This window comes from Gastrolobium bilobum, unplaced genomic scaffold, assembly GCF_033153095.1.
Source record: "Gastrolobium bilobum isolate Gb01-03AN ecotype WA unplaced genomic scaffold, APGP_CSIRO_Gbil_v1 utg20427, whole genome shotgun sequence".
NCBI lineage: Eukaryota > Viridiplantae > Streptophyta > Magnoliopsida > Fabales > Fabaceae > Gastrolobium > Gastrolobium bilobum.
This window is the reverse complement of record NW_026895317.1, coordinates 124658-150625: the sequence shown is the minus strand read 5'-3', so window position 1 is coordinate 150625 and position 25968 is coordinate 124658. Positions and strand designations below refer to the sequence as shown.

The 25968-nt window shown below is 37.7% G+C and overlaps 1 protein-coding gene and 1 non-coding gene across 2 annotated transcripts; one reads left to right on the top strand and one right to left on the bottom strand.

The window, feature by feature from the left end:
* Positions 1 to 6642: 6642 nt before the first annotated feature.
* Positions 6643 to 6749, top strand: LOC133305432 (small nucleolar RNA R71). Its single transcript, XR_009750765.1, has one exon. It is a non-coding gene; the product is annotated as a small nucleolar RNA R71 (small nucleolar RNA).
* A 4649-nt stretch (positions 6750 to 11398) lies between these two features.
* LOC133305423 (trehalase-like) lies at positions 11399 to 20264 on the bottom strand. The gene is made up of 11 exons (XM_061505648.1): positions 19708 to 20264; positions 19478 to 19597; positions 18710 to 18825; positions 18472 to 18572; positions 13671 to 13780; positions 13406 to 13478; positions 13159 to 13323; positions 12978 to 13065; positions 12144 to 12243; positions 11802 to 12015; positions 11399 to 11585 (listed from the first exon to the last, which is right to left on the bottom strand). The coding sequence occupies exons 1-11, from the start codon at positions 20262 to 20264 to the stop codon at positions 11502 to 11504; spliced, it is 1728 nt and encodes a 575-aa protein (XP_061361632.1). The 3' UTR covers positions 11399 to 11501.
* Between the last annotated feature and the right edge of the window lie 5704 nt (positions 20265 to 25968).

Here is a 25968-nt window from a genome sequence, read left to right as displayed (position 1 = left end):
TTGGAAATAGAACTTTTTGATGTTTGGGGCATAGATTTTATGGGACCATTTCCCCCTTCCTTTGGGAACCAATATATATTGGTGGCTGTGGACTATGTTTCCAAATGGGTACAGGCTGCTGCCCTACCCACAAATGATTCAAAAGTGGTAATTAAATTCTTGAAAAAGAATATTTTTACCCGGATTTGGAACTCCAAGGGCCATTATAAGTGATGGAGGTAAGTACTTTGCTAGTAGACAATTTGAAGCCCTTTTGGCTAAATATGGAGTTAAGCATAAAGTCTCTACTGCTTACCACCCACAAACCAGTGGGCAAGTAGAAGTCACAAATAGGGAAGTGAAAAGAATTCTGGAAAAAGTTGTGAATCCTTCAAGGAAGGATTGGTCCTTGAAATTAGATGATTCCTTGTGGGCTTATAGGACAGCCTATAGAACACCTTTAGGTTGCTCACCTTACAAATTGATTTTTGGTAAAAATTGTCATTTACCCTTAGAGTTGGAATATAAAGCATACTGGGCTACTACTCAATTGAATGTTGATGCCACTGCCTCAGGAGAAAAGAGAATTCTCCAACTGAATGAAATGGATGAATTTAGATTAAATGCTTATGAAAATGCCAAGCTGTATAAAGAACAAATGAAGAGATGGCATGACAAGCAAATTTTAGATAGGCAGTTTTTTGAGGGACAACAGGTCCTGCTCTTTAATTCTAGGCTAAAATTCTTCCCGGGAAAGTTAAAGTCTAGGTGGTCTGGTCCATTTAAGGTAACAAAAGTCCATTTGCATGGTGCAGTGGACATTTTAAATGAGAAAGATGGGACCAAGTTCACTGTCAATGGTCAAAGGCTTAAAAATTATTTGGGAGAGGGAATTGAGAAAGCTCAAATCTCAATATCTCTTGCTGACCCTCCCACCATTTAAACACAAACGAACAGTGAAGAGTCTAGCTTGAGACTCTAATCAAAATTAAGCTTTGTTACTGTTGTGTTTTGTATATATTTCAGTTACTGTTTTTTTCAGTTGTTTTGAAAAAAATAAAAAAAATAAAAAAAACTTTTGCAGATAGAATATATGAGTCCTGACACTCTCATTTTTTTTTGTTTTCAGGTGTTAAGCGAATTCTGTTTGCTGATTTCTGGAAGCAAATTCAGTATAAAGTTTGGGGGAGTGGTCTGAGTATCAACTCAGTTTTATTTTTGCTATTTTTCTGTTTTTGGTAATTTCAATTTGCTGTTTTAATATTTTTTAGGCATCATGGTTAGAAAACATATCTTGCGTAGTGGAGGACCTCACAGTCCAAAGCTTACACCTCACACACCTGATCCTGAGATTTTTTCCCTCTCCTCCTTCACATGTGAAAAAGCAATAGAAAGGTTTGAAAAAACTATGCTTGCTAGGGACCCTACCCCTGACAAGGGATTTGAGGAAAATGCCTCTTATCCTGAATATGTGCATGAGGTAGTAAAAACTCAACATTGGGAACAGTTTTACCTGCATCCTAAGGATGCGGCTAATGTCAATGTGGTAAGGGAATTTTATGCAGAAATTTTGAATGACAGTCAAACTGAGGTTAGTGTCAGGGGCATTAAAGTTTCCTTTGAACCCAAGGTTATTAGCGAATTCTTTTCTCTACCTAAGGCCTCTAAAGATGAGTTTGCCAAGTATGTCAAGAAGCATGATCCTGCTTTCATGGCAGCAATATTAGAGGTCATAGCAGTCCCTGGGGCTGAATGGGAGATAAAGGAAAAGAACTATACTCTGCAAAAACACTTTCTAAATGAAAAAGCTCAAACGTGGTACCATTTCATTAGAGCCAGATTGCTCCCTACCACTCATGTAAATTTAGTGACTAAGGATAGAGCTGTGTTGTTGTGGTGTTTATTGGTTGGGAAACCAGTAGATGCTGCCAAATTAGTTTTTTCAGGAATTGGAGCTTGTGCTGGGGGTAGGAAAGGCAAGCTACGGTTCCCTAGCTTCATATCACAATTATGCAAGAAAAAAGGTGTCACAGCAAACCAAGCTGATGTGTTCTTTAAAGTTAGTGAGGCTATAACTCTGCGAATCATTACTAAATTAAAAAAGGGCATTGCTGCACCCTCTGTTGAGAAAGAAAAGTTGGAAATAGAAGAAGAAGAAAAGTTGAAGGGGGTAGTTGAAGAGGAGAAGACTCAGTCTTCTCCCCCAGAAAAGAAAGGGAAATTTGTCCCTGATGTTGCAAGTTCTCAGCAACAGAGGGCTGAAAATATTGAAAATCACTTGAAGACTATGGGCCCTCCCACTGAAGACCAGCCTTTCCCAGGCGGGTTACATAATAATCTGGTTCACATACATAAAGTGCTCATGCAAATGCAAGATCATAACAAAAAAATGGACTTGCTGTTTGAGAAAACATATGATCAATTTTACACTTTTATGTATAATAGAGCCAGATTTCATGATTACATTGTAGGGAGGGACAGAGTCTTGAATGATTTTTTGAAAAATACCTTTGCAAATTTTCCTGGTTTACCTTCATTTCCTAATGATTTAACATGGCCACCTTCTTCAGTATTTGTTGATCCACAGGTAAAAGAGGTCATGGCAAAAGCTACTGGCAATCCTCCTCCTCCCCAACCTACAAGGCAAGAGACAACTCCTCTACCTACAAAGGAACATGGCCACCCATTTAGCTCAAGGAAGAGGGGAAGGCCAAGAACAAAAGCTGCCATGGAGGAAGTGAGTGACAATGAAGAAGAAGAAATGCAATTTTCTGAATCAGAATCTGTAGATGTGGATAAATCTGAGTCAGGGGACTCAGATTATCAGGAGAAATAGGCCAGAACTTCTTCTGGCCTCAGGTTACACTGATCCTACTTGTAAAATTTTCATTTGTGTAACTTGTTTGAGGCACAACAGTGAGGACACTGTTGAAGTTAAGTTTGGGGGAGAGTATTCTGCTGGTGCACCATAAACCATGTTTGCTCTTTAGAAATTTTTTAGTTTGAATTAATTTCTTATGTTTCAGTTGCTGTTTTGATTGGATTTGTTGTTTTTAGAGTTGTAGGAAGTTTTCTGTTGGTTTGGTTGTTTTGAGTTAGGAAGAGATTTTGTGCTGTTTTGAACTGTTTTGTATATATTTGTTGTTTTGGTGAAAGGGAATTTTGGATATGAGAATGGATTTGAGGAGTGTGATGTTTAGCAATGAGTGGTCAGTATCACAACTAAGCAGCTGAGAATTTGAATAAAGGAAAAGAACTCAGGGCAGTTGTGTGGATGAAGAGTGATATGAGTGTTTTAAATGATTGATGGGTAAAAGGCAGTGAGAGGTTGAGAAATTTAGTTGATTAATGCAGCTTGAGTGTTTTAACAATAGACACTAGAGATGGTGACTAGACCCAACACAGTGAGTCATTGAGCCTACACAGTCAAAAAAAAATTTATGAGAGGTCTTCACTGGGTTAGTGAGACAAAACTTGCTTTGATGCTCAGTTGATGAAGTGTTGCACTTGCTTAAGTTTAAAATGATGAGGGCATTTTTGTTGTTATGTTTAACCATTTTCAAACCAAAAAGCCATCCATAGATCATCATCCATTGAAAACCCATTTTGAGCCTTTGATTTTTTCTTTTCACATACCCACGTTTTATCTTATCCCACAATCTACCACACCTCTTAGTTATGATGGAAAGAAGAAAAAATATTAAGAAGCAAAGATGTTGTTGGCTGTTTTTACCAAGTGAAAGCAAGAAGCTGCTAAATAAAAGAGAAATAATAATAATTTAAAAAAGAAAAAAGAAAAAAAAGAAAAAAAAGAAATAGCAGTAAAAAAAAAAATGGCAGCCACTGTATTGATTGTTCAAGCTTCAGGATCATGATTAGTTTCCATTGTAACTAAGTTAGCCGAATCCTCACTGTTTGTCCACCCTCACCTTAGCCAAGTTACAACCTATTCAAGTCCCTTTGATTGAGCTTAGGTCTGTGTATCGCTTTAGAGACAAGAGCATCTTAGCAAGCCTATGTTACATCTTTTCCCAGTGTTGGATTGAGAGAAACAGAATCCTTGAGCATTGAGTGAATATTTTTTGTAATTGAGTGAGGAATTGAAAAGTTGTCATCTCTGTTGCATTGTTAAAAAAATTATGCATGCTGTGTTAAGAAATAAAAAAATCAAGATCTCCTTTGTCATTATTCTACAGTCATTGAGACATTCATGCATTTGAATTTTGCACACTGCCTGCTAAGTAATTTTATGGAATAAAGGATCACTAAGCTGCCTGGTTTGTGATTGACTGATTGTTGAATTAAATACATCCCTCTGTTCCATGTTCTTTGTGAAAATTTGAAGCGCTGATTGGTTTGAGTATTTCTGAATTGTGCTGAAATTTGTTTCCTGGTTGAGAAGAATGGTTAATTTACTAAATCCATGTGCTAATTTTTTCTGTTACTTGAGGACAAGTAACAATGTAAGTTTGGGGGTGTGATAAGTCTCTTTAATGAGACTTAGAACATATGGTTTAGAGTGAAATTGGTGAGAAATGAATGACTTTTGTGATTAAATACCCCAAAAATTCATGTTGAGCTAAAATTTAATGGGCTTAAGTGCTAATGGGCTTAAACTTGTTATTTTACAGGCCCATTTTGTTAACAATCATGAGGAAATGAAGCAAGAAGAAAAGAAAAGGAAAAGCAAAAAGAAAGTGATGGGCCGGACCTAAAATACTAAAGCCCAGAAAAAAAAAGGGAAAGGAAGAGAAGAAGATAAGAGGAGGAATTGGGCTGGATCTTTGGTTGAAGGCCCAAGTTAAAGAAAATTGAAAGAGGAAGCTGATGGGATCAGAAGAAAGAAAAACAAAAAAAAGCAAGGATCAGAAAAAAAACCCTAACGCCTTTTCTCTCTGACCGAACCCTAACCCTCATTCAACCCATCTCCTTCGTTTGCACCCTTTCTACCCGATTGACACACCAAACCGCACAATTTCGCAAACTACGAAACCTTAGCCATTGAAGATTAGTGCTTTGAGAAACAACCAGAACCTAGCCACTATTTTGAGTTAGAAAAAGGACAAAAGAAAACCGTTACTGAGTGGTGAGCTGGATACTTTTCGAGAGTGAGGCTGGAGCGTTTTTGGGCAAAAGTTTTCGTACGGGTTGAAGGAGCAACAATCCATTCAGATTGTCTGAGGAGGGAGCTGTTGGGGACCACTTGCCTGTAACGCGCGAGAAGCGCGTAACACCTGCTAAGCTGGAGAGAAAAATCGTGCAAAGAAGGAAATGAGCCCTATAAAAAGGGAAAGATGAGTGAGTCAAACGAGTCTCTTCTTCCCTTTCTGGTTCTGATTTATCGTTTTTTTTAGTTTTTGCTTTCTGAACAATTTTTATTTTATTTTCTTTTAATTTCTATTTTGTAATGAAATTATGGTTCATCTGATGAACTCGATGCATGTATTTACAGCACTGAAATTGCTGGTTGTTAGGCTAGTGCTGTAATTTATTTTCTAGCATTTCTCTTTTGTAATTTCTTTAGTTTTCTGTTACTGTGTGTAAGCCTCATCCATATGGATAGTGGCTAACTTTTTAGAGGTTGGCTTTAGGTGATACCCAAACCTCAGTGCTTGTTAAATGTTTGATTTTCTGGTTTTAATTTTTATATCTCAGTTGTTTATTGCTTTTTTCTAATGTTTAAAATTATCTGCATTTTGGCCGAATGTCAGAGGTTTGATTAGGATTTAGTTGTTGAGAAACAACTAATTCTAGATTCTGCATTAGACACATGGACTTAGATGAGAAATCATCTAAGGGATCTCAATTTAGAAATGAATGAGTCCTCATGTAATATTGGACCTGAGTCTCAAGAGTCCTAATCCCACTTGGCATAGAGATATGGAAGTGGGCAACTTTGGGATAAAATAATTTTTAAGAGATTAAAATTAACAATACAGTTCTGTTAACTGAGAATCTTAGGATGAGCTTTTTGTTAATCAAATTATTTTTCAAGCACTGTGAGGAAGGAGAGCCAGAACTCAACCCACCTTTTTAAACCTCTTTATCAACTCAGATTTTCCAATTTCCATTGTTATTTCATATTTCAATCTCTATTCTGTTTTCAAAATTTTTGTCACATCTGTCATTTAAGTTGCTTCATTCTTACTTCTTATTTTATAACTTAGGAAAGTAATTCAGAAAATTTTAAAAGAAAAGTGAACAGTAGTGTTTTAGGTCCATTCTAGATTATTTTTTACTTTACAATTTTATTTCTTCTATTTTCAAATAGTAACTCAGTTTTAAGCAATTACAAATTTTAGTCATTTCAAAACGCCAACGATCCTTGTGGGAACGATAACTGTGACTTATAACAGCCCTATATTACTTGTTGTCGCGTATACTTGCGCGCATTACTTGCACAACTGTTAGCAAGGCAACAGCAGCATTTGTTCATTTTGCGCTAAGAGCGCATCATAGCCTTCGAGCTTCATAATTCCTGCTCTTCTTGGTGCAACTGGGGCAGGGGCATTGTCAAATTCTTGAGACGCTAAAGATTCCAACAACTCTAGCGCTTCCTTTGGAGTTTTTGTTTTCAGTGATCCTCCTGCAGCAGCATTGACCACTGTTCTTGTGCTGGATGTCATCCCTTGGAAAAAGATTCTTGCTTTCTCCCATGCTTCAATTCCATGTTGAGGACACTTCCTAAGTGATCCTTTGAATCGTTCCCAAGCCTCGTACAAAGATTCACTTTCTTTTTGTTCAAAAGCAGTGATCTCCGCCTTGAGCCTTGCCATCTTTGAAGCTGAGAAAAATCTGGCCAAGAATTTTCTTGCTAAGTCATCCCAATTGGTTATGCTTCCTTCAGGTAGAGACTGCAGCCAATCTCTTGCTTCATCCTTCAGTGAGCATGGAAATAGCCTGAGCAAGATAGCCTCACGAGGAACTCCATTTACTTTCAATGTATCACAGTAAAGTAAGAAGTTATCGAGATGACTATAGGGGTTCTTTGTGCTTCCTCCAGCGAACTGTTCTTTTTGAATCAGTTGCAGCAGTGCCGGCTTCAGTTCAAAGTTGTTAGCCTCTATGTTTGGTCTAACAATGCTCGCCGTCTGTGGGACTCGAGCTGGGGTCATGTAATCCCCCAACCTCCTTGGAGCGAGTTGATTATTTTCTGCCATAGGTTCCTCCTTTGGTTCCGTCGAAGTTGATGCCTTTGTTTCCTTTGCTTTCTTTGCTTTTGCGTCTTTCCTAAGTTTCCTTTCTTTCTTTTCTATCTCAGGATCAAACTGCAAGATTCGCGGGTTAAGAGTACCTCGTATAAACTAAGATTGAAAAGATGTGCAAAAAAATAGAAAAAAAAGACAAAACAGAAAAACAGAAAAATAAAAAATAAACAAACAAAGAATGCAGAAAAATAAATATGCAGAAAATTGATGCAGAATTTTAATGCAGAAAAATATTTTTGAAGAATGTATAAAGTGCAGAAAATTAAAACGTCCAATCTAAAAGTTAATTAGTTACTTCTAATGTTGAAGAATTCGATCCCCGGCAACGGCGCCAAAAACTTGTTAGCGACTCGGCAAGTGCACCGATCGTGAAAGTAATAAAGTGTACCAGAGTACGAGATCGTTCCCACGAGGATCAGAATTTTCACGCACTACTTCGCTAATTGCGTTTTAGTTGGACAATCAAAGGTTTGGTTTGAGAGAATTTAGATGAAAAGAGTTGTGGTTCAAAGAACTTAAAATTAAAAACAAGTAAAGGCATGCAATATGAAAATTCAGAATTAAAAGAATGAATGATGATGATGTTTGATTGAAATTTAAACAAGCGTAGTTAAGGTTTCGACTTTCCTCAATATCCTCAATATGTTATGAATTAAATAGCCAAGAATCCGTTTCTTAATATATTGCCAATCAATTCTATTTGAGTTAATTATGGCTCAATTCCTTTTTACCATAAATCTATGTAATCTTGAAAGAACACTAGTTCCCCGATTATTCTCCAAGAAAACATGCATTAAGATCAAGAATTACAAGATTGCATAATTACCTTATGTCTATTCCTAGATCACAAGGATTATGATAAATTATCAAGTCAAGGTTCATGCACCAACATCCCTATTGTTATACAATTCCCCAAAATCATTCTATAAGGAACAAACTCATAGAAAGCATTAAAGACGGATAATTTATTCAAATATAAAAAGAACAGGATTCAGGGACAATTTAATTCACAAACATAAAGATTCAATTAGGTTCCATCTACCCTTAACTACATAAAAGACTACTCTAGCATACTGAATTGAAAAGAAATAATAAAGAAAAGAGAACCCCAAGCCTCCATTGGTGTGTTGTTGACTTGGTTCCTCAGTGTTCCAGCGCTTTCAAGCTCTTTGTAATTGTCAATTGGTTTCTGAATTGGTGTCTATGTCTGACCCCAAGCTCTTTATTTATAGCCATTGAAGGTTGTATCCTTTATTGCATCTCTTGCCGTATCCATATTAGATTTGTAATTGATTTTTCAATTGTTTCCTTCTTGCAATTAATATCTTGTGGATTGGTTGAGAGATTTGAGCTTTGAATCTTGTATAATCTTCCTTCAATCTTCTATGGAATCAGCTTTGATATGTTTCCGCTTTAGTTCCATATCATAATTGGACAAATCTTCATTAAATCTCAGCAAATCTTGGTGCATCTTTGCTGTCAGGTCCGTGTTTGGGCGCTCAAGCGCGCTACAGGGCGCTTAAGCGCCCTGAATTGCTGAAAATTGATGTTGCTGCCTGCCTGAGCGAGCTCGAGCGTGCTCATGGGCGCTCGAGCGTGCTCCTCGAGTCCGAAATTATGTCTTCTTGGGCGCTTGAGCGTGCATCTGTGTGCTTGAGCGCCCTGATGTGCCCAGTTTGGCTGTTTTTCCTGCTTCCAAACACTCGAGCGTCCTCTTGTGCGTTTGAGCGTGCTTTCCTGGACCTTGAATTGTAATATGTTGGTTTCCTTTGATCCATATTGAGCCTCTACTTCTTCGTCATGATTTCTTTAGCACTTTTAGCACCAATTCTTGTGGTTTTACCTTCAAAAATGCAATTATTATCAAAACGTCAGCTCAATTTCCTATCTTATGACTTAAATGTATTAAAACCTTAAATTCCATGCATTCTACTACATAATTCTTATATAATTTAGCCTAAAAACATGGTAAACCAAAGGTTTATCAAGCGTCCATCTGGGCGCTCGAGCGTGCCCCTCGATGGTGGATTTGTGTCTTCTTGGGTGCTTGAGCGTGCATCTGTGCGCTTGAGCGTCCTGAATTGCTCAGTTTGGCTGTTTTCCCTGCCAAGAAGCGCTTGAGCATCCATTCTGTGCACTTGAGCGTCCATTCTGTGTGCTTGAGCATGCTCTTCTGGCTCTTGGCTTGTAAGATTTTGGCTTCCTTTGGTCCAATTTTAGTCTCAACTCTTTGTCTTGAGTTCTTCATCACTTTTTAGCACCAATAAGTGTGGTTGTACCTTCAAAATGCGAGAACTATAAAACATTAGCTCAAATTCCTATCTTATGGCTTATATGCTGTAAAACCTTGAATTCCTTGCAATCTACTACATAATTCTTGTATAATTTAGCCTAGAAACATGGTAAACCAAAAGTTTATCAGTGATGGCATGGCGGTGGTGGCGGCGGTGGCAATAATGGTAATGATGGTGATGGCATGGTAGCGACGGTGGTGGTGATGGTGGTGGTGGTGGTAGTGGTGTGGTGATGGTGACGATAGTAGCTGCGACGATGGTGGTGGTGATGGTGGCAGTGACGTAGAGATGGTGGTGGTGACAGCAGTGGCCGCAACGATGGTGGTGATAATGGTAGCGATGGTGGTGGTGATGGTAACGACATGGTGGTGGTGGCGGTGGCGATTGTGTAGTGGTGGCGGTGGCGATTGTGTAGTGGTGGTGATGGCGGTGGCGGTTGCAATGACATGATAATGATAGTGGTGGCAGCGACAATGGTGGTAATGGTGGCATAGTGGCAGTGGCGGCAGTAGTGGCGGTGGTGGTGACGATAGTGTCTGTGATGATGTTGATGATGATGGCATGGCGGTGGCATAATAGTGGTGTTGTGTGGCGGTGGCAGTGCATGATAATGGTAGTGGTGGTGGTGGTGGTGGTGGTGGTAATGGTGGTGGCGGTGGCGGTGATGGTAGTGGTTGTGGTGATAGCAGTGTCTACGACGATGGTGTTGGAGATGATATGGTGGAGGTGACGGTGGTGGTGGTTGCGGTAGCGGCAATGGCGGTAGTGGTGGTGGCGTGGTGGTGACGGTGGTGGTAATAGTGATGGTGGTGGTGATGTGGAGGTGGTGGTGGTGGTACGACGATGGTAGTGGTGATCGTGTTAGGATGGTGGTGGCAGTGGTGATGATGGTAGTGGTGGAGAATAATTGAGAGAGATAAGTGTTTCTCATTATGTTCCCAGGAACAAAAAGCAAATTCTTTTGATTCTTTTATCTGTTCCCCAGCATAAAAAATAAACCGGTTCATCCCGGAAACAAAAAAATAAACCGATTTTACCAAACGAGTTTTCTATCCATTTCTATTCTCAGGAACAGAAATTAAAAAAAAAAAGTTGATTCCGAAAAAGTTGTCATGCATACCCTAACTGAGTTGATGTTTGGTTGATTGTGAAATAGTAGTAGAAATTTGGGGTTATTTTACAAAAATAATCCCTCCTTTACTTTTTCATTCAAAAAAGCATGGTTAATTTGGTCCACATTATTTCGCTTATTTTTTTTTACTTCTCGGGCAAAAAACTATAAAAACTTATCTATTGATGAAGTTTCTAACATTGTGTCCGTACAACACTTTACACATTAATTACAAAAATCGGGCAAACATTTTACCCAAGCAATTTTAGCTTTTATTGCAATCAAATGTGGATTGCGCATTCTCCTTATCATGCTTTCCAAGGAATTCAAAAAAAAAATCTGGGTACCAAACCCCATTAAGCAATATCAAAGAATAATTAATCATTAAATAAAAAACAATTTAGTCAATGACGCTATTGCTCGTCACAAAAATCATGGTATTCAAAACTGAGGTATGTAACTCGAGTTTAATAACTACTAATCAAACTGCTATCTTAATTAAAATTGGTGTAACCTTGACAATTTAAATAAGCTTTCACGTCTCATATATTTGTTCGAACTTATATTTAATATATTACGAAAAAAAAATTCTTAGTTTGATGAATTTAGTGATTTCAAACATGAAAAAAATTCTAACAAAAAACTAAAAAATTAAACCAATCAAAATCGATTTAAATTGGGTTGGGTTAGATCCAATTCACATTTTTAACCAAACTGACCCATTGATATTATAAGAAAATTGATTATATTAAATTGGTTAGCATTTTCCTTCATAACCGATCAAACACAACAAACAAACACTCCAAATTTTTTCAACCACAATAAAATTATAGCTTTCTTGAATTCTTCCGGCATCATGTAAAACATACCAATAATATTAAAGCCTGTATCTTTAACTCCCTGAGCATATCAGCAATCTATATTCCTGTCTTGTGGCCATCCAAACTCCTCCAAAAATGCCAACACAACTCCGTTCGACCAGCCAAAACCAGTCTGCATTGCAATAAAACCACAATCAGACTCATATCAAATAGGTACATGTCACTTATTTTTTCCTCTTCTAAGTAAGAACACTCGGTATATCAAACATACAAATAAATATATAGGAAAATTTCCTCAAATCACAAAGTTAGTATGTTCCTCAAATGTTTCCCTAGACCAAAAGTGGCTCGTAATTTATAAAAACCATAATGAAGCAGTTATTCATACCTGGGGTGCATATAGACCCCCACCTCCAAATTTCCCACAATGCTCCACGTCAAACTTTTCATGCATTACGCCCGTTCTCTTGTAAGCAACATAGTTGGTTGTGATCCATCTCACAGCAATTTCCTCAGCCAATGACCTTGCTTCTTTCAACCCAGATTTTAATAGACCTTCAACTAGCATTTGTTGAAGCGGGGCCCAACCATTTGGAAAGTCCCTATTAATTGCAAGTTACATAGAAAATATAATAGAATCATTATCAAAGGTCCCTTTTTTTTCCTCATCCTTCTAATACACGTAGAAAATTTTTCCAATCATGAATGTCTATTTATTTAGTATACTTACCACTGTTGTCCTGAATTAGTCAGAGAAGTTGCAACTCCAGCAGCACAAACCAGGCTAGAAGTTTTGAGACTTTCAACAACTCTACCCACAAGTGAAGTATCTTAAGAAAGACAAGGCATCAGTCATCAACTAAAAACGAAGGAATTATATATTTTTTATTTTTTATTTTTTGTAAATAGGAATTATATATTTTGAAAGGCAAGATAAACTATTGATTTATTGGAAGTAGCCAATTAGGTTTACGGCGAAACCTAGAAATCGATCACAAATCCAATTGGAGTACCCGTACAGGATAGACCTCAACAGAAAACTGAAGAGTAATGGCAGCAAGCTAACCAATTAACTAAGAGCTTTTTATGCATTGATTGTGATCCATATTTCCCAAAGTCCAAATAACTTTCAGTTATTGGTTAGTGAGGTTTTTTTGACTCGTTAACTAAAAGTTTGAATAGCTTTTCGGATCATCCTCTTATTAATCTAAAACCGCTTTGCATTGTATCAGCTTGTCTTGAGATCAACTACTTGATTTAAATATTATTTAACGTCTTGGTATGAATGATCAATATGATAATTAGTTTATATATACTTCAACCGTCAAATTGATGAAGATCAGTCTATAAGAATTTCTGTATGGTGTAATTGTTTCAAGTTTTACACTTCTGTATGTATTCTTAGTAACCTTGTGTTAATAAAGCTCAGGTTTGCATAGCAAATCATAAAAGTAATAAGGATCTTTATTTCAAAACAAGGTGAGAGTAATACCACATGATTGTAACAAATGGTCATGCAAATAAATTTACCAGCTTCTAAAATTGACATAGATATCAAGAATACCTGAGTAAAATGGCTCCATCCACAATGGAATAAAATTGGAAGCAAATACTTTTTGGTTTTGGTTCAGGGATTCCCAAACTTGAGCTTCCTAGAAGTATATCAAAGAGAGAGTTAGAAGAACTACAGAAGACTATGTAAACTCCTATTGTGTTAGATTTATACATGTGGCATTCTATAATACCTCAAATGTGCTATTAGTGAGCCAAGAATCAAGCCATTGTTTCATGTCTTCATTCCAGAAAACAGAGTTCATGGCCTTCTTTCTAGCATCAGACAATTCCAGGAAGTGTTCAGCAGTGCTATTATCTCCAGTAACTTTTGCAAAGAAGGCAATATTAAGTTCCATCTAAATCAATGGGAGCCATAGAATTTATCAGGTTAAAAACCATGAATTCAGGACTTCTTGTAATCATTGTTCTAAGACATACCCCAAGTAGAAATGCATTTAAATCAACAGGTATCACAGATGTTGTAGCCATTGTTGTGAAATCTGATGGATCTCTGCAGCATCAAAGATATGATTTCATCAATCAAAAAGTATTTTTTGACTTCTTTAAGAAGGCAACATTTAACAACTGCGTTGATGTGTGTTCTCCTTAGCATGTGGTTGAGGTTCCTAAGCACTATTAGTTGCCATCCCTAACATTCATCAACTTTACTTGTAGAAAAATTTAGTTATTCAAAAAATAGTACCTCATCCATCTTGTGCTGAAATCCCATCCTGATTCAGCAGCTGATGCCAATTCCCGGTAAAAATGTTGTTTTTCTGTTGCATCCAAAAGCTTGGAAGAAAATGCCTTGTCCTGTTGTGGCAAGCAATAACCAAAATTTATAGCTTTAATGCCATTTCATTAATATGACAGTGGATACGAAACCAACTCTTGTAAATATTAGGTCTTTTATTATTATTAATATTTGTTGTATTGGGCCAAGCCCATTAGGTCAAGAATTAGGTTTTTTAGTCTCTATAAATAGAGACATCTTTGTATCAGATTAATACACAATTCAATAATATTTCAAATACCCTTTTCTTTCAAGTTGGTATCAGAGCTCTCGATCCTGAGGGCTCTGCTTCCGCGCCTATTTCTTTAGAACAAGAACCTTTTATTCTTTTTGTCTCTCGCTACCATCAGCCGCCACCGGATTTTTTTCCGGGGACCTCTTGGACCGAGAAGATCTCTGTTATACTGGATCTCTGTTACTGTTCATCGTCTCTGTTACTGTTCATCGTCTCCATTATTCTTCATCACAAGACAGCATCTGTTCATCACGATTGGACCCTTTCCCGGTGGTTTTTCAACTCCGAACAGACCCAGAAAGAACCGCGCTCACCGGACGACGTTGCTCCAGAAATTTCAGACCGGACGGCCACCGCACGCGCCCACACGCGCCGCCCCTTCAACCGCGAGTGAAGCCAACGCGCAGCCAATCTCATCGGCGCGTGGCGGCGCGTGAGACCATTTTCCCGGATCGGACCACCGCGATCTTGATCGTCCCTTCATCCTCTTTCTGGATCTGTGCTCCTCTCTTTGATCGGACATCGTTTGGTATTTATTTGTGATTTTTGGCTTCTTGGATCTTTTCTTTGACCATTTTCTGTGCAGTATGGCCTCTTCTCAAAGGAGTTCTTTTTCAAAATCTTATGATGGTACCTCTTCTAGACCTAAGAGAGATCATCGATGGTGTTTTTATTGTAAAAGAACAGGTCATTTCAAGGATTTATGCTTTCGCCTTTATGGAAAACAAACTGTCTTAGAAAAGATGGCAAGGATGCGTGGTCAAGCGCATTTTACTTCTTCTGAAATAACCCCTGCACCTAATGAGACCCAATCTGTATTTCGTCCAGATGAGTTGGAACGACTCCGAACCATTCTTGATTATCTGAGTAAGCCATCTGATACTAGTGCTTTGGCTATGACTAGTATGAGCTCCAAAACTCATTCTTTCATTTCTTCATGTAATGATTTTAAACATTCTTGGGTTGTTGATTCTGGTGCTATTGATCATATGACTTGTTGTGCTGACTCCTTTATTTCTTATCATCCTACCATTGGAACTCATACAATATCCATAGCTGATGGCTCACATACATCAGTTGCGGGTTCTGGTGACATAAACTTACAGCAGTCCTTACATCGTAAGGATGTTCTTCATGTTCCTAAACTCTCCACGAATCTTCTTTCTATTCACAAAATTACAAAAGATTTGAATTGTACTGTAACCTTCTTCCCTACCAATTGTGTTTTTCAGGATCTCGCCACGGGGAAGACGATTGGTAGTGCTAAAGAGCAAGGTGGGCTGTACTATCTGGTGTCACAATCTCCCGCAAATAAAGTAACAGATCACACCTTCATGTCTCATGGTCAATCAACTGTTGATTCTTTAATTTGGCTGCATCATAAGCGTTTGGGTCATCCTCCATTTAGTTTACTCAAATCTTTATTTCCGTCATTGTTTTTGTCTAAGTCTGTTGAGTCTTTTCATTGTGATGTTTGTGAATTTGCTAAGCATCATCGTGTGTCTTTTCCTTCTAGTATTACTAAGAGTGTTGAACCTTTTGATCTTATTCATTCTGATGTTTGGGGTCCTTCTAAGGTCCCTCATTCTTCTGGAAATAAATGGTTTGTTTCTTTTATTGATGATTGCACTCGTGTAACTTGGGTTTACTTAATGCGTGAAAAGTCTGAGGTACCACAACTGTTCTTTCAATTTTATAAAATGATTGAGACTCAATTTTGTAAAAAGATCAAAAGACTAAGGACAGATAATGGTACTGAATATGTCAATCACTCTTTTTCCCAATTTATACAAAATCAAGGTATGATTCATGAACTTACTTGTGTAGACACCCCTCAACAAAATGGGGTTGCTGAAAGGAAAAATCGTCACCTTCTTGAAGTTGCTCGTGCCTTACTGTTTCAAACACATGTACCCAAATGCTATTGGGGAGATGCCATTCTTACTGCAGCGTTCTTGATCAATCGTCTACCCACTCGGGTTCTCGATCACGTAAGTCCTATTCACTCCATGACTTCTTTTTTTCCTTCTGTTCCAACTTTGCAAAGTCTTCCTCCTCGAGTGTTTGGGTGTGTTGTCTTTGTTCATATTCATAAACAGCATCGCAGTAAGTTGGATCCTAGGGCTCTTAAATGTGTCTTCCTTGGATATGCTCCTGATAAGAAGGGCTACAAGTGCTATCACCCTGGAAGTCGGAAAATTTTTGTTTCTATGGATGTTACATTTCAGGAATCTGAGTCCTTTTTCCAAAGTCTTCATCTTCAGGGGGAGAATAATTCACCAGAAGACTCATCACCTTCCTTCTTTGAATCTTCAGTGTCTACTCCTTCACCTGTGTCAGTGTCTCTTCCTCTTGTTCCTGTTCCTAATGTGTCTATGTCTGATCTTCCTGTGACTGATCCTCCTATGACTGATACATCAAGTACACCAGAGATACGGAAGATTGTAACACCTGAATTGGTATATCAAAGAAGGAAACAACCCACATTGCCTCAAAAGCAACCTCAATCGTCTGAACCACTAGTAAGTCTTGAATCTCATATTTCTGATCATGATGTTAATACTTCTGATGACTTACCCGTTACTACTGCTTCTGATGATTTACCCATTGCTTTAAGAAAAGGAAAAAGATCTTGTTCCAAGAAAACTTGTTCTTCCTGTCCTTCTTGTACTCAATACACTATCTCCCATTTTGTTTCCTCTGCTAATCTTTCTGTGCAGCACAAAAGCTTTGTTTCAGCACTAGATTCTACTTCAATCCCAAAATCAGTACATGAAGCTTTGAAAGATGGTAATTGGGCTCAAGCCATGCAAGAGGAGATGAATGCGTTGGAGAAAAATAAAACATGGGAGGTTATTGATAAACCCAACGGAAAGAAAGCAGTAGGGTGCAGATGGGTTTATGCCCTGAAATATAATTCTGATGGCACTCTTGAGAGATACAAGGCTCGATTAATCGCCAAAGGTTACACTCAAACCTATGGCATTGATTATGAAGAAACCTTTGCTCCAGTTGCAAAGATGAATACAGTGAGAATCTTGTTGTCCCTTGCTACCCATTACAATTGGGATATAAATCAATTTGATGTGAAAAATGCTTTCCTCAATGGTGAGTTAAAAGAAGAAGTCTACATGGAAATCCCGCCTGGTTTTGATTCTGTGAAGGGGAAAAATAAAGTTTGTCGATTAAAAAAGGCCTTGTATGGATTGAAACAGTCACCTCGTGCTTGGTTTGGAAGGTTTACTAAGGTTATGATGACCTCAGGATATAGACAGAGTCAAGGAGATCACACTCTTTTCTTCAAGCACTCCCAAAATGGGAAGCTTACTGTGCTCCTTGTATATGTTGATGATATTATTATCACAGGTGATGATTTTGTGGAGAGACAGATTCTGCAGACACGACTTGCCTCTGAGTTTTAAGTCAAAGACCTTGGGAAACTGAGATATTTCCTAGGGATAGAAGTAACTCATTCAAGCAAAGGAATTTTTATCAGTCAGAGGAAATATGTTTTGGATCTTCTCAAAGAAGCAGGGAAGCTCGGGTGTAAGCCCTCTAATACTCCTATTGAGCAGAATCACAAGATAGGCTTTGAAGAGGAGAGTCCTCCAGTTGATAAAGGACAATATCAACGGCTAGTTGGAAAATTGATATATCTGACTCATACTAGGCCAGACCTAGCTTATGTTGTTAGTGTTGTCAGTCAGTTTATGCACGATCCAAAGGAGAAACACATGCAGGCAGTAGAGAGAATTCTTCAGTATCTTAAAGCTACTCCTGGTAAAGGATTGTTATTCCGACGTGATGGTAATCTCTCTTTAGAAGTCTACACTGATGCTGATTATGCTGGATCCGTGACTGACCGTCGTTCTACCACTGGTTATTGCATGTTTCTTTGCGGTAACTTGGTGACATGGAGAAGTAAGAAACAAGATGTGGTTGCCAGATCAAGTGCAGAAGCTGAATTTCGAGCTATGGCTCAAGGCATTTGTGAGTTACTGTGGCTGAAAATTGTACTTGATGATCTCAAAATAAAATGTGAGGGACCTATGAAGCTGCTATGTGATAATAAGTCCGCTATTTGTATAGCTCATAATCCAGTTCAACATGATCGGACTAAACATATTGAGGTCGACCGTCATTTCATCAAAGAGAAACTTGATAGCGGGTTGATTACCACTCCATACATTCCCACTGGGCGTCAATTAGCTGATCTATTGACAAAGGGACTTCCTTCAGACAGATTTCAAGAACTTATTAGCAAGCTGGGAATGATAAATATCTATTCCTCAGCTTGAGGGGGAGTGTTGTAAATATTAGGTCTTTTATTATTATTAATATTTGTTGTATTGGGCCAAGCCCATTAGGTCAAGAATTAGGTTTTTTAGTCTCTATAAATAGAGACCTCTTTGTATCAGATTAATACACAATTCAATAATATTTCAAATACCCTTTTCTTTCAAGTCCAACACACACCTTTACAAAGGCTTCGGGCCTAGGCTTGTTCCACATTGCATAATAACGATTTAAGGTGTGAGTGCAACCTTGAGCATCCAGAATGGTCACTTTATGTTTTTCTACAAATTCAAAGGTAAACCATTAGACTTGGGCTAAGAGAACTAAAAGCCAAAAGGTTTATATTCAAGGATCAGCCCATCATAGATAATACTGTACAAAGTTCAACAGTTGAGTTCAAAGTTGTGAGAAGAAATACCTGAATTCCAAAACTCATACTCTTTTTGTAATGCAGGCAGACACCTTTTAACCAAATCGATATCACCAGTGCAACTGTATATCTCATAAATCATAGCACTTAAAAGGGGAGGCTGGCTGTAAAATCATAGTCAATGTTTTAGTTTCCTTTTCCGTTTGTCAGATCAAGAATTATGATAAGAATTATTTAATTTCAAAAGGTGAAGATGTATATGAGAATGGTGTGATGTCATTGTCAAGTTAAAATGACCAGTGTAAAAGTCATGCTACAATATATCCCGTTTGAAATTTATTTGTCAAGTCATTCAAAGATCAGAATTTAGAAATTAACATTTCCCCTACACAAAAAAAGTCTCGAAGCATGTGAGAATTGGTATGCAAATAACTGCTAAGCATAAAAGAGTTCAAGTTCAGACATAAAACACTAGTACAAAATATGATGACTTAGGAAGTTCAATAATGTATCTGGAAATTAATTCCACATTATACTTCTCGACATAAAACAGCTCCAATGAGACCTGAACAAGTTGAATAGGGGTGAGGAAATTTTTATAGGCAGCTTTATCCTTGCGTTTTTGTAAAGAGGCTATTTAGTGGACTCAACCTGTGACCTTCTAATTACAGAATTTATGAGATGGGGGGTTGAGGAAGCCAATAGAAATGTCAAATCCACACAAATAATTCAAATACTCTTGCCTTACAATCCAGAAAGGTAAAAGGCACCAAGAAATAGCACAACGGCAACAACCATGAACAGAAAAGTGAGTACCTCCTGTTGGTGTAGTAAACTCTAGCACCATTAGGCATAAATCCATATTCTTCAATTAGAGAAATGAGATTAATAACAATTCCTGTAGCAGTCTTATACATCTTACTCACTAGCAAGCCCCTAAAGCCAAAACAAAAACAATATCAACTGACCCGTTAAGTTATTATGACCCTAAACTGGTAAATAACAATTACAAGATAGAAAGTAAAGAGAAAGAAACAAACACAAACCTAATTACCCAGTAGGAATCCCAGTAATAGAGCTCACGAAAGCGTGATCCGGGAATGATGAAAGGAGATGGGACAGGAAGCAGAGTATGCAAATGAGGTTCCCTTTTGACCCCATTACACATTTTTCTACTCAAATTATTCCAAAGAGAATGCACCTTCAATGCCCATTCCCTCACCTCAGGGTGTTCCACCTTTGCCAAAAAACCTTCTGGTTCTTCAACAAAATCTTCTGCCTCCAAAGGCTCCATGTCATCCCCTGCTCTTTCAAAGTACTCTTCTATGAAACATGTCAACTCCTCAACCGACACTTTCCCGTCACCACTCCTACCAAGTTTATCAAATGCTTCTTCTGTCACACACAAATCCAACTTCAATGGCATGTCAACGTACGTCTTAGGATCCACCCCTAAGCCAAAGGTGTTGAATGCTGCTTCTTGTAGACGCTCAAGAAAGGAAACTAGAGGTGTTGAATCCAAATCCATGTGCAACACAGAGTACGATCCTGTTCCTGTGGCTGTGACAACTATAATAATGATTGTGAGAAGTTGAACCAGCATAGGAAGGTATCAAGTTGGAGATTGAGATTGAAAGAGAAGAAGTTCACAACCTTGAAGCCAGTGGCGGACCCACTTGCGGGCAAATGCCGGCAAGTGCTGTCATAAAAAAATTTATTTCATTTTTTTTTTTGTTCAGGTCTTTATTTGTCTTTTAGTTCAATATATATATTAGGAAAAAATATCATTTTAAGTTTCTAGCAAAAAAACATAATTCTCATTTTAATTCCTTACAAAAAAAAAAAAATAGTCTCGAGGTCCCTAAAAAATTTAAAGTGAATCAATTTAGTTAAAATCGTGGTCTCTCACAAATTCAAAAAAGACCTATATTAGTCCCTCAAAAACACCAAAATCAGTCCACTTTGAATTTCATAGGAACCAGATGACTAATTTTTTTTTATAATGGAATAAAGTGTGGACCGAATTTTTTGTTAGGGACGAAAAAAGATGTTTATTCTTATATTAGTTAGCAACGTACGGAGATGATTAAAACAACGTAGCAACGCAAATTGATTAGAAAGAAAACTTATTCTTCCTCCCCTGTCACGTACCCATTCTCATGCTCTCTTCATCCTTTGTTTCCTTTTTCATTTTTATAAAAAGAGAGGATTGATTGCAGGTCTGACATTCTCAAATAAGTTAATATCTAGAGACGAGGCTTTCACTGTGATTTTGCTTGCCTTATGTACTAGTAGTGTTGACTTTTTTATTCACCACTATAAAATAGAATGATGATGTATGGTAAGATTTATGGGGGAATAATTGGTCAAACTATTGCATGTAGCTTGTTATGGAAGTAACTAGATTATGAGCGGGTTTAAGCGTTGATTTAAACTTTCTTTACAAAAAAAATTCGGGAGTGCTGCCCCCGAACCCCACCAATAAATGTGCGGACATAAAATAATTTTCCTGGGTCCGCCACTGCTTGAAGCCAATGTTATCTCTTTCGAAAGAGAAAACGCAAGTTCACTTGTGTGTGAAGATGGAAAATCAAGCCATTTCAGAGAAGCTAATGTTATATGGTTTATAATAAGGGCCCGTTTGGGTACGCAGGGTTTTTTTGAGATTTCGAAAACTGAATTTTTTTAAATTTTTAATTTTTAGATATTATCTTAAACTGAATGTAAAAGTTATATGTCTAAAAATTGAGATTTTCGGATAAAAAAAAAATTTCTTCTCTACAAAATGCCCCTTAAGAGAAATGTGTTTCTTATGTTATATAAGACAATTTGTGGTCTTATGCAACACACACAAAAGTGAATAGGATCCACTTTTTTCTTTCTCTCTATTCATTAGAATGGGTTTTATCCACTTTTTTGTGTGGTGCATGAGACAATTTTCTCTTATGCAACATGAGAAAAATCAAACCCTTATAATAATTCACTTTAAATAGTCAAATCACTCGGTAGGAGGAAACTGTTCAAATTTGTATTAATAAAATCAATATAGTTTCTTTTCGGCTGATTTAGATGTTATTACTCTTGCCTTTTTATTTGCTAGAAAAGTCGAATCGTTGAACCTATCTTGATTAGAAGGAAATTATTAATATCATATTTGACTTAATAAAAAATTACGAAAAAATAATCGTTTTGAAATTAATTACAAAAATAATCGTAGGTCACGCCCATGTGGGGTGTGACCTACGAAAAAGACACGTCTGAGCATGACAAGGAGAGAGACACGCCCAACAAGGGCGTGACCTCCCTGGTCAGAGAAAAGCAACAACAAAAAATTAAGACGGTGATGGTGTTGTGACGACAAGGATGGAGGACATGGACATGCATTGGATTTGGATGTACCGCAAGATTTTTTCTTTCTCTTAGAAAACAAAGTGGAACAACTTCAATCAATCTTAGATTCCCTAAACAGAGGAAAAATGAAAGGAGATTTCTCCATTTCACTGCTTCTCTTCCCATCCCAAACTTTCACCAAACAGGGGCTAAGAAGATCCCTTTTTAATCTTCACATTGTGGGGCAAAAGGGTTGTAGATGGGAGCTCTTTTGTTCCTGGGTACATTAGCTTCCTTTAGATTATAGATAAGCTTACAAAACAAAAGGGGAAAAACAAGGTGAAAATGGCTTAAAAACTATTTCATCCATAACAATTCCAAACCTGATGAGACAAAGCAATTTTAATTCATTATCACATACTTTTGAGAATATTAATCATTTAAGATTTTCACCCTTAAATTTTAAGCAAGTAACAGACAATGCTTTAGTAGTGTTAATTATTCATCGCCCCCTTCTCCAACAGGAGGAGAAAGATGGGATAATCAAAGCCCCAGGTGGTTTCAGCCAAATGGTCTCTACTTTCTATCTTCTCCATTGCCGGCATGCCTTCTCCATCAGAAGCAATATTAAACAGCTTTTACTGTACAAACAACTTTTACTGAGCAATTTGTACAGATAAGACTATCAAGAGAGGTCACGCTCCATGTGGGCGTGTGTCTCTCTTAGGTCACACTTGGTGTCTCTCTCTTAGGTTACGTCCCACATAGGCGTGTTTCTCTTCTAGAACACGCCTCATGTGGACGTGTTTGAGTGCTATATTTTTGTAATTAATTTTAAAACAACTAATTTTTCGTAATTTTTTATTAAAAAAACAATAAATTAATTTTTTTGCCAAATATGCTGCTTTACTTACTTACTGGAGGCTCTGACATTCTAAACTATAACCTATTATTAGGGTCATGAGTCAGATATCAAATAATTTAATTGCTGTCATAATCTATGTTCGTGAATCGTGACTGTAGGCACTATTTTTTTAGTTGAACCCAGCCTTTCCTGGTCAAGTTGGTGTGAATAGGGCTATGAAAAGTGAAAACAGAGCAAATCAAACTATTTGCATTAAGTTAATAGGTTCGGGTCACTGTGTTTAATTTTTTTTTTTTTTATATATATAGATAGGAAATAAACGAAACAGACAAGCATCTCAACAACAGACCATTCTGGGGAGAGCAACCCCCATTTGGTCCCTCAAAATCAAACGACTCCACTCTAGAGGAGGATTATCAAGAATTTCCAACTCCCAAGCTTGATAGGTGGACTCAGTTATTTTTATTTTCTTATCCAAAACAAGCTTGGGTATTGAAAATGATTTCTTAGATGAAAAAGGAGCAAGAGCAAGAGATTTCTTTTCCTTTATATTAATTATTATTGAATGAATATGTTTCAGTTATAACCTTTGTAACTAAATCGTAATTATATTTTAATAAATTTTTTAAAAGACATCATATACCTAAGCAAAGTTTTTGTTTGTTATGTCATTTTATATATATGTATAATTGACATATCTTATACGAATATTATTTGTATATATAAAATAAAAGTATATTATTAATGGAATATATAAACATTAAATATTGTTGAATATCAAGAACAAAAAGATTTATAAGTAATCCGTGTGTCTTAACTACACAACGGAGAGTCTATTATATAACTCAAAAGAAAAAAAATACAAAGAGATATACATGATGTGGGACTTCTAAACTACTATTCTAAACTATTATTTACAACACTCCCCCTCAAGCTGGATCATATAAATTATATGCACCAAGCTTGTTACATAAGTGATCTATCCTAGGCCCTCTCAAAGACTTAGTGAAAACATCAGCTAATTGATCAGTTGAGTTAACAAAACTAGTGACTATATCTCCAGAGAGAACTTTTTCTCTAACAAAATGACAGTCTATCTCAATGTGTTTGGTTCTTTCATGAAACACTAGATTGGAAGCAATATGTAAAGCAGCTTGATTATCGCAAATGAGAGATGTTGTGCCAATGTCTCCAAATTTGAGTTCCTTCAATAGTTGTTTTAACCAGATAAGTTCACAGATGGTTGTGGCCATGGAGCGATATTCTGCTTCAGCACTTGATCTGGCAACTACACTTTGTTTATTGCTTTTCCAAGAAACCAAGTTACCTCCAAGGAATTCACAATACCCAGATGTGGATCTTCTATCACTGGGGGAACCTGCCCAATCAGCATCTGAGTATCCCTCAACTCTGGTATGACCTTTGTTTTTATATAGGAGACCTTTACCTGGAGCATTCTTGATGTACTTGAGGATACGAATCACTGCATTCCAATGATCTTCACAAGGAGAATTCAAGAACTGACTTACTACACTGACTGCAAATGAGATGTCTGGTCGAGTAACTGTCAGATAGTTCAGCTTCCCAACCAATCTTCTATACCTTTCTAGATCTGAAAATAGCTCCCCCTGATTTGGCATAAGCTTGACATTTGAATCCATGGGGGTATCGACAGGCTTAGCATTCAACAAAGTTGTCTCCTCTAGAATGTCCATAGCATATTTCCTCTGGGATATCACAATACCATCCTTGGATTGAGCCACTTCAATTCCCAAGAAATATCGTAGTCTTCCGAGATCCTTTGTCTGAAAATGATGATTGAGATGTTGTTTTAACTGAGTAATGCCTTGATGGTCATCACCTGTAATGACAATGTCATCAACATATACTACCAAATAAATAGATCCAGAGTCTGAGTGGCGATAAGAGACTGAGTGATCAGCCGCACTCCGAGTCATACTAAACTGCTGGACAATGGTGCTAAACCTCTCAAACCAAGCTCGTGGAGACTGTTTGAGACCATACAAAGATTTGCGGAGTCGACAAACTAGACTGGACTCCCCCTGAGCAACAAATCCAGGAGGTTAATCCATATAAACTTCTTCCGCAAGATCACAATTGAGGAAAGCATTTTTGACATCCAATTGATAAAGCGGCCAGTGACGAATAACAGCTATAGTAATAAAGAGGCGAACAAATGCCATTTTTGCCACAGGGGAAAATGTATCCCTATAATCTTCACAAAACACCTGAGTATATCCCTTGGCCACCAAACGTGCTTTGATACGATCCACCTGTCCATCAGGACCAACCTTGACAGTAAATATCCATCTACATCCAACAGCAGATTTTCCAGAGGGAAGAGGAACCAGATCCCAAGTACCTCTGCCATGAAGTGCACACATCTCGTCAATCATAGCCTGTCGCCATCCGGGATGGGATAATGCCTCACCTGTAGTCTTAGGAACAGATACAGAAGACAAAGAAGAAAGACAAGTAAAATGTGATGGAGAAATGCGATGATAACTCATATTTATTGAATACCTGGGTGGAGGACGAATATTACGAGTACCTTTTCGGAGAGCAATGGGCAGGTCAATGTCGGAGGGTGGGACCGAAACCGCAGGAGTTGATGACGGCAGATCTGAGTCCATAGGAACCTCATCAATGTCTTGGGGTATGGGTGGATGTGACCAACGATGATAAACCTGGAGAGGAGGATCTGGTGCTGGGACATATGGAGAAGTGACAGTAGGCGTTGGTGGTGTGGAATCTGGTGCAGGCGGTGGTGGTGTTGAATCTGGTGCCGGAACATATTGAATTGGAACAGAGGGTATAGGTAACTGAGTATCAACAGAGTCATCGGGAACGGAGGTGGAGCCAAAAAATGGCACAGACTCAAAGAAAGCAACATCCGCCGAGACAAAAGAGCGATGGAGACTGGGAGAGTAACATCGATAACCTTTTTGTGTCCGGGTGTAACCGAGGAACACACATTTGTGGGATTTGGAAAACAACTTGTCACGATTGGGACCGAGTTCATGGACAAAACAAGTAGAACCAAAAATATGAAGGGGTAAGGAATGTAAAGGCTGATGAGGAAACAAGATAG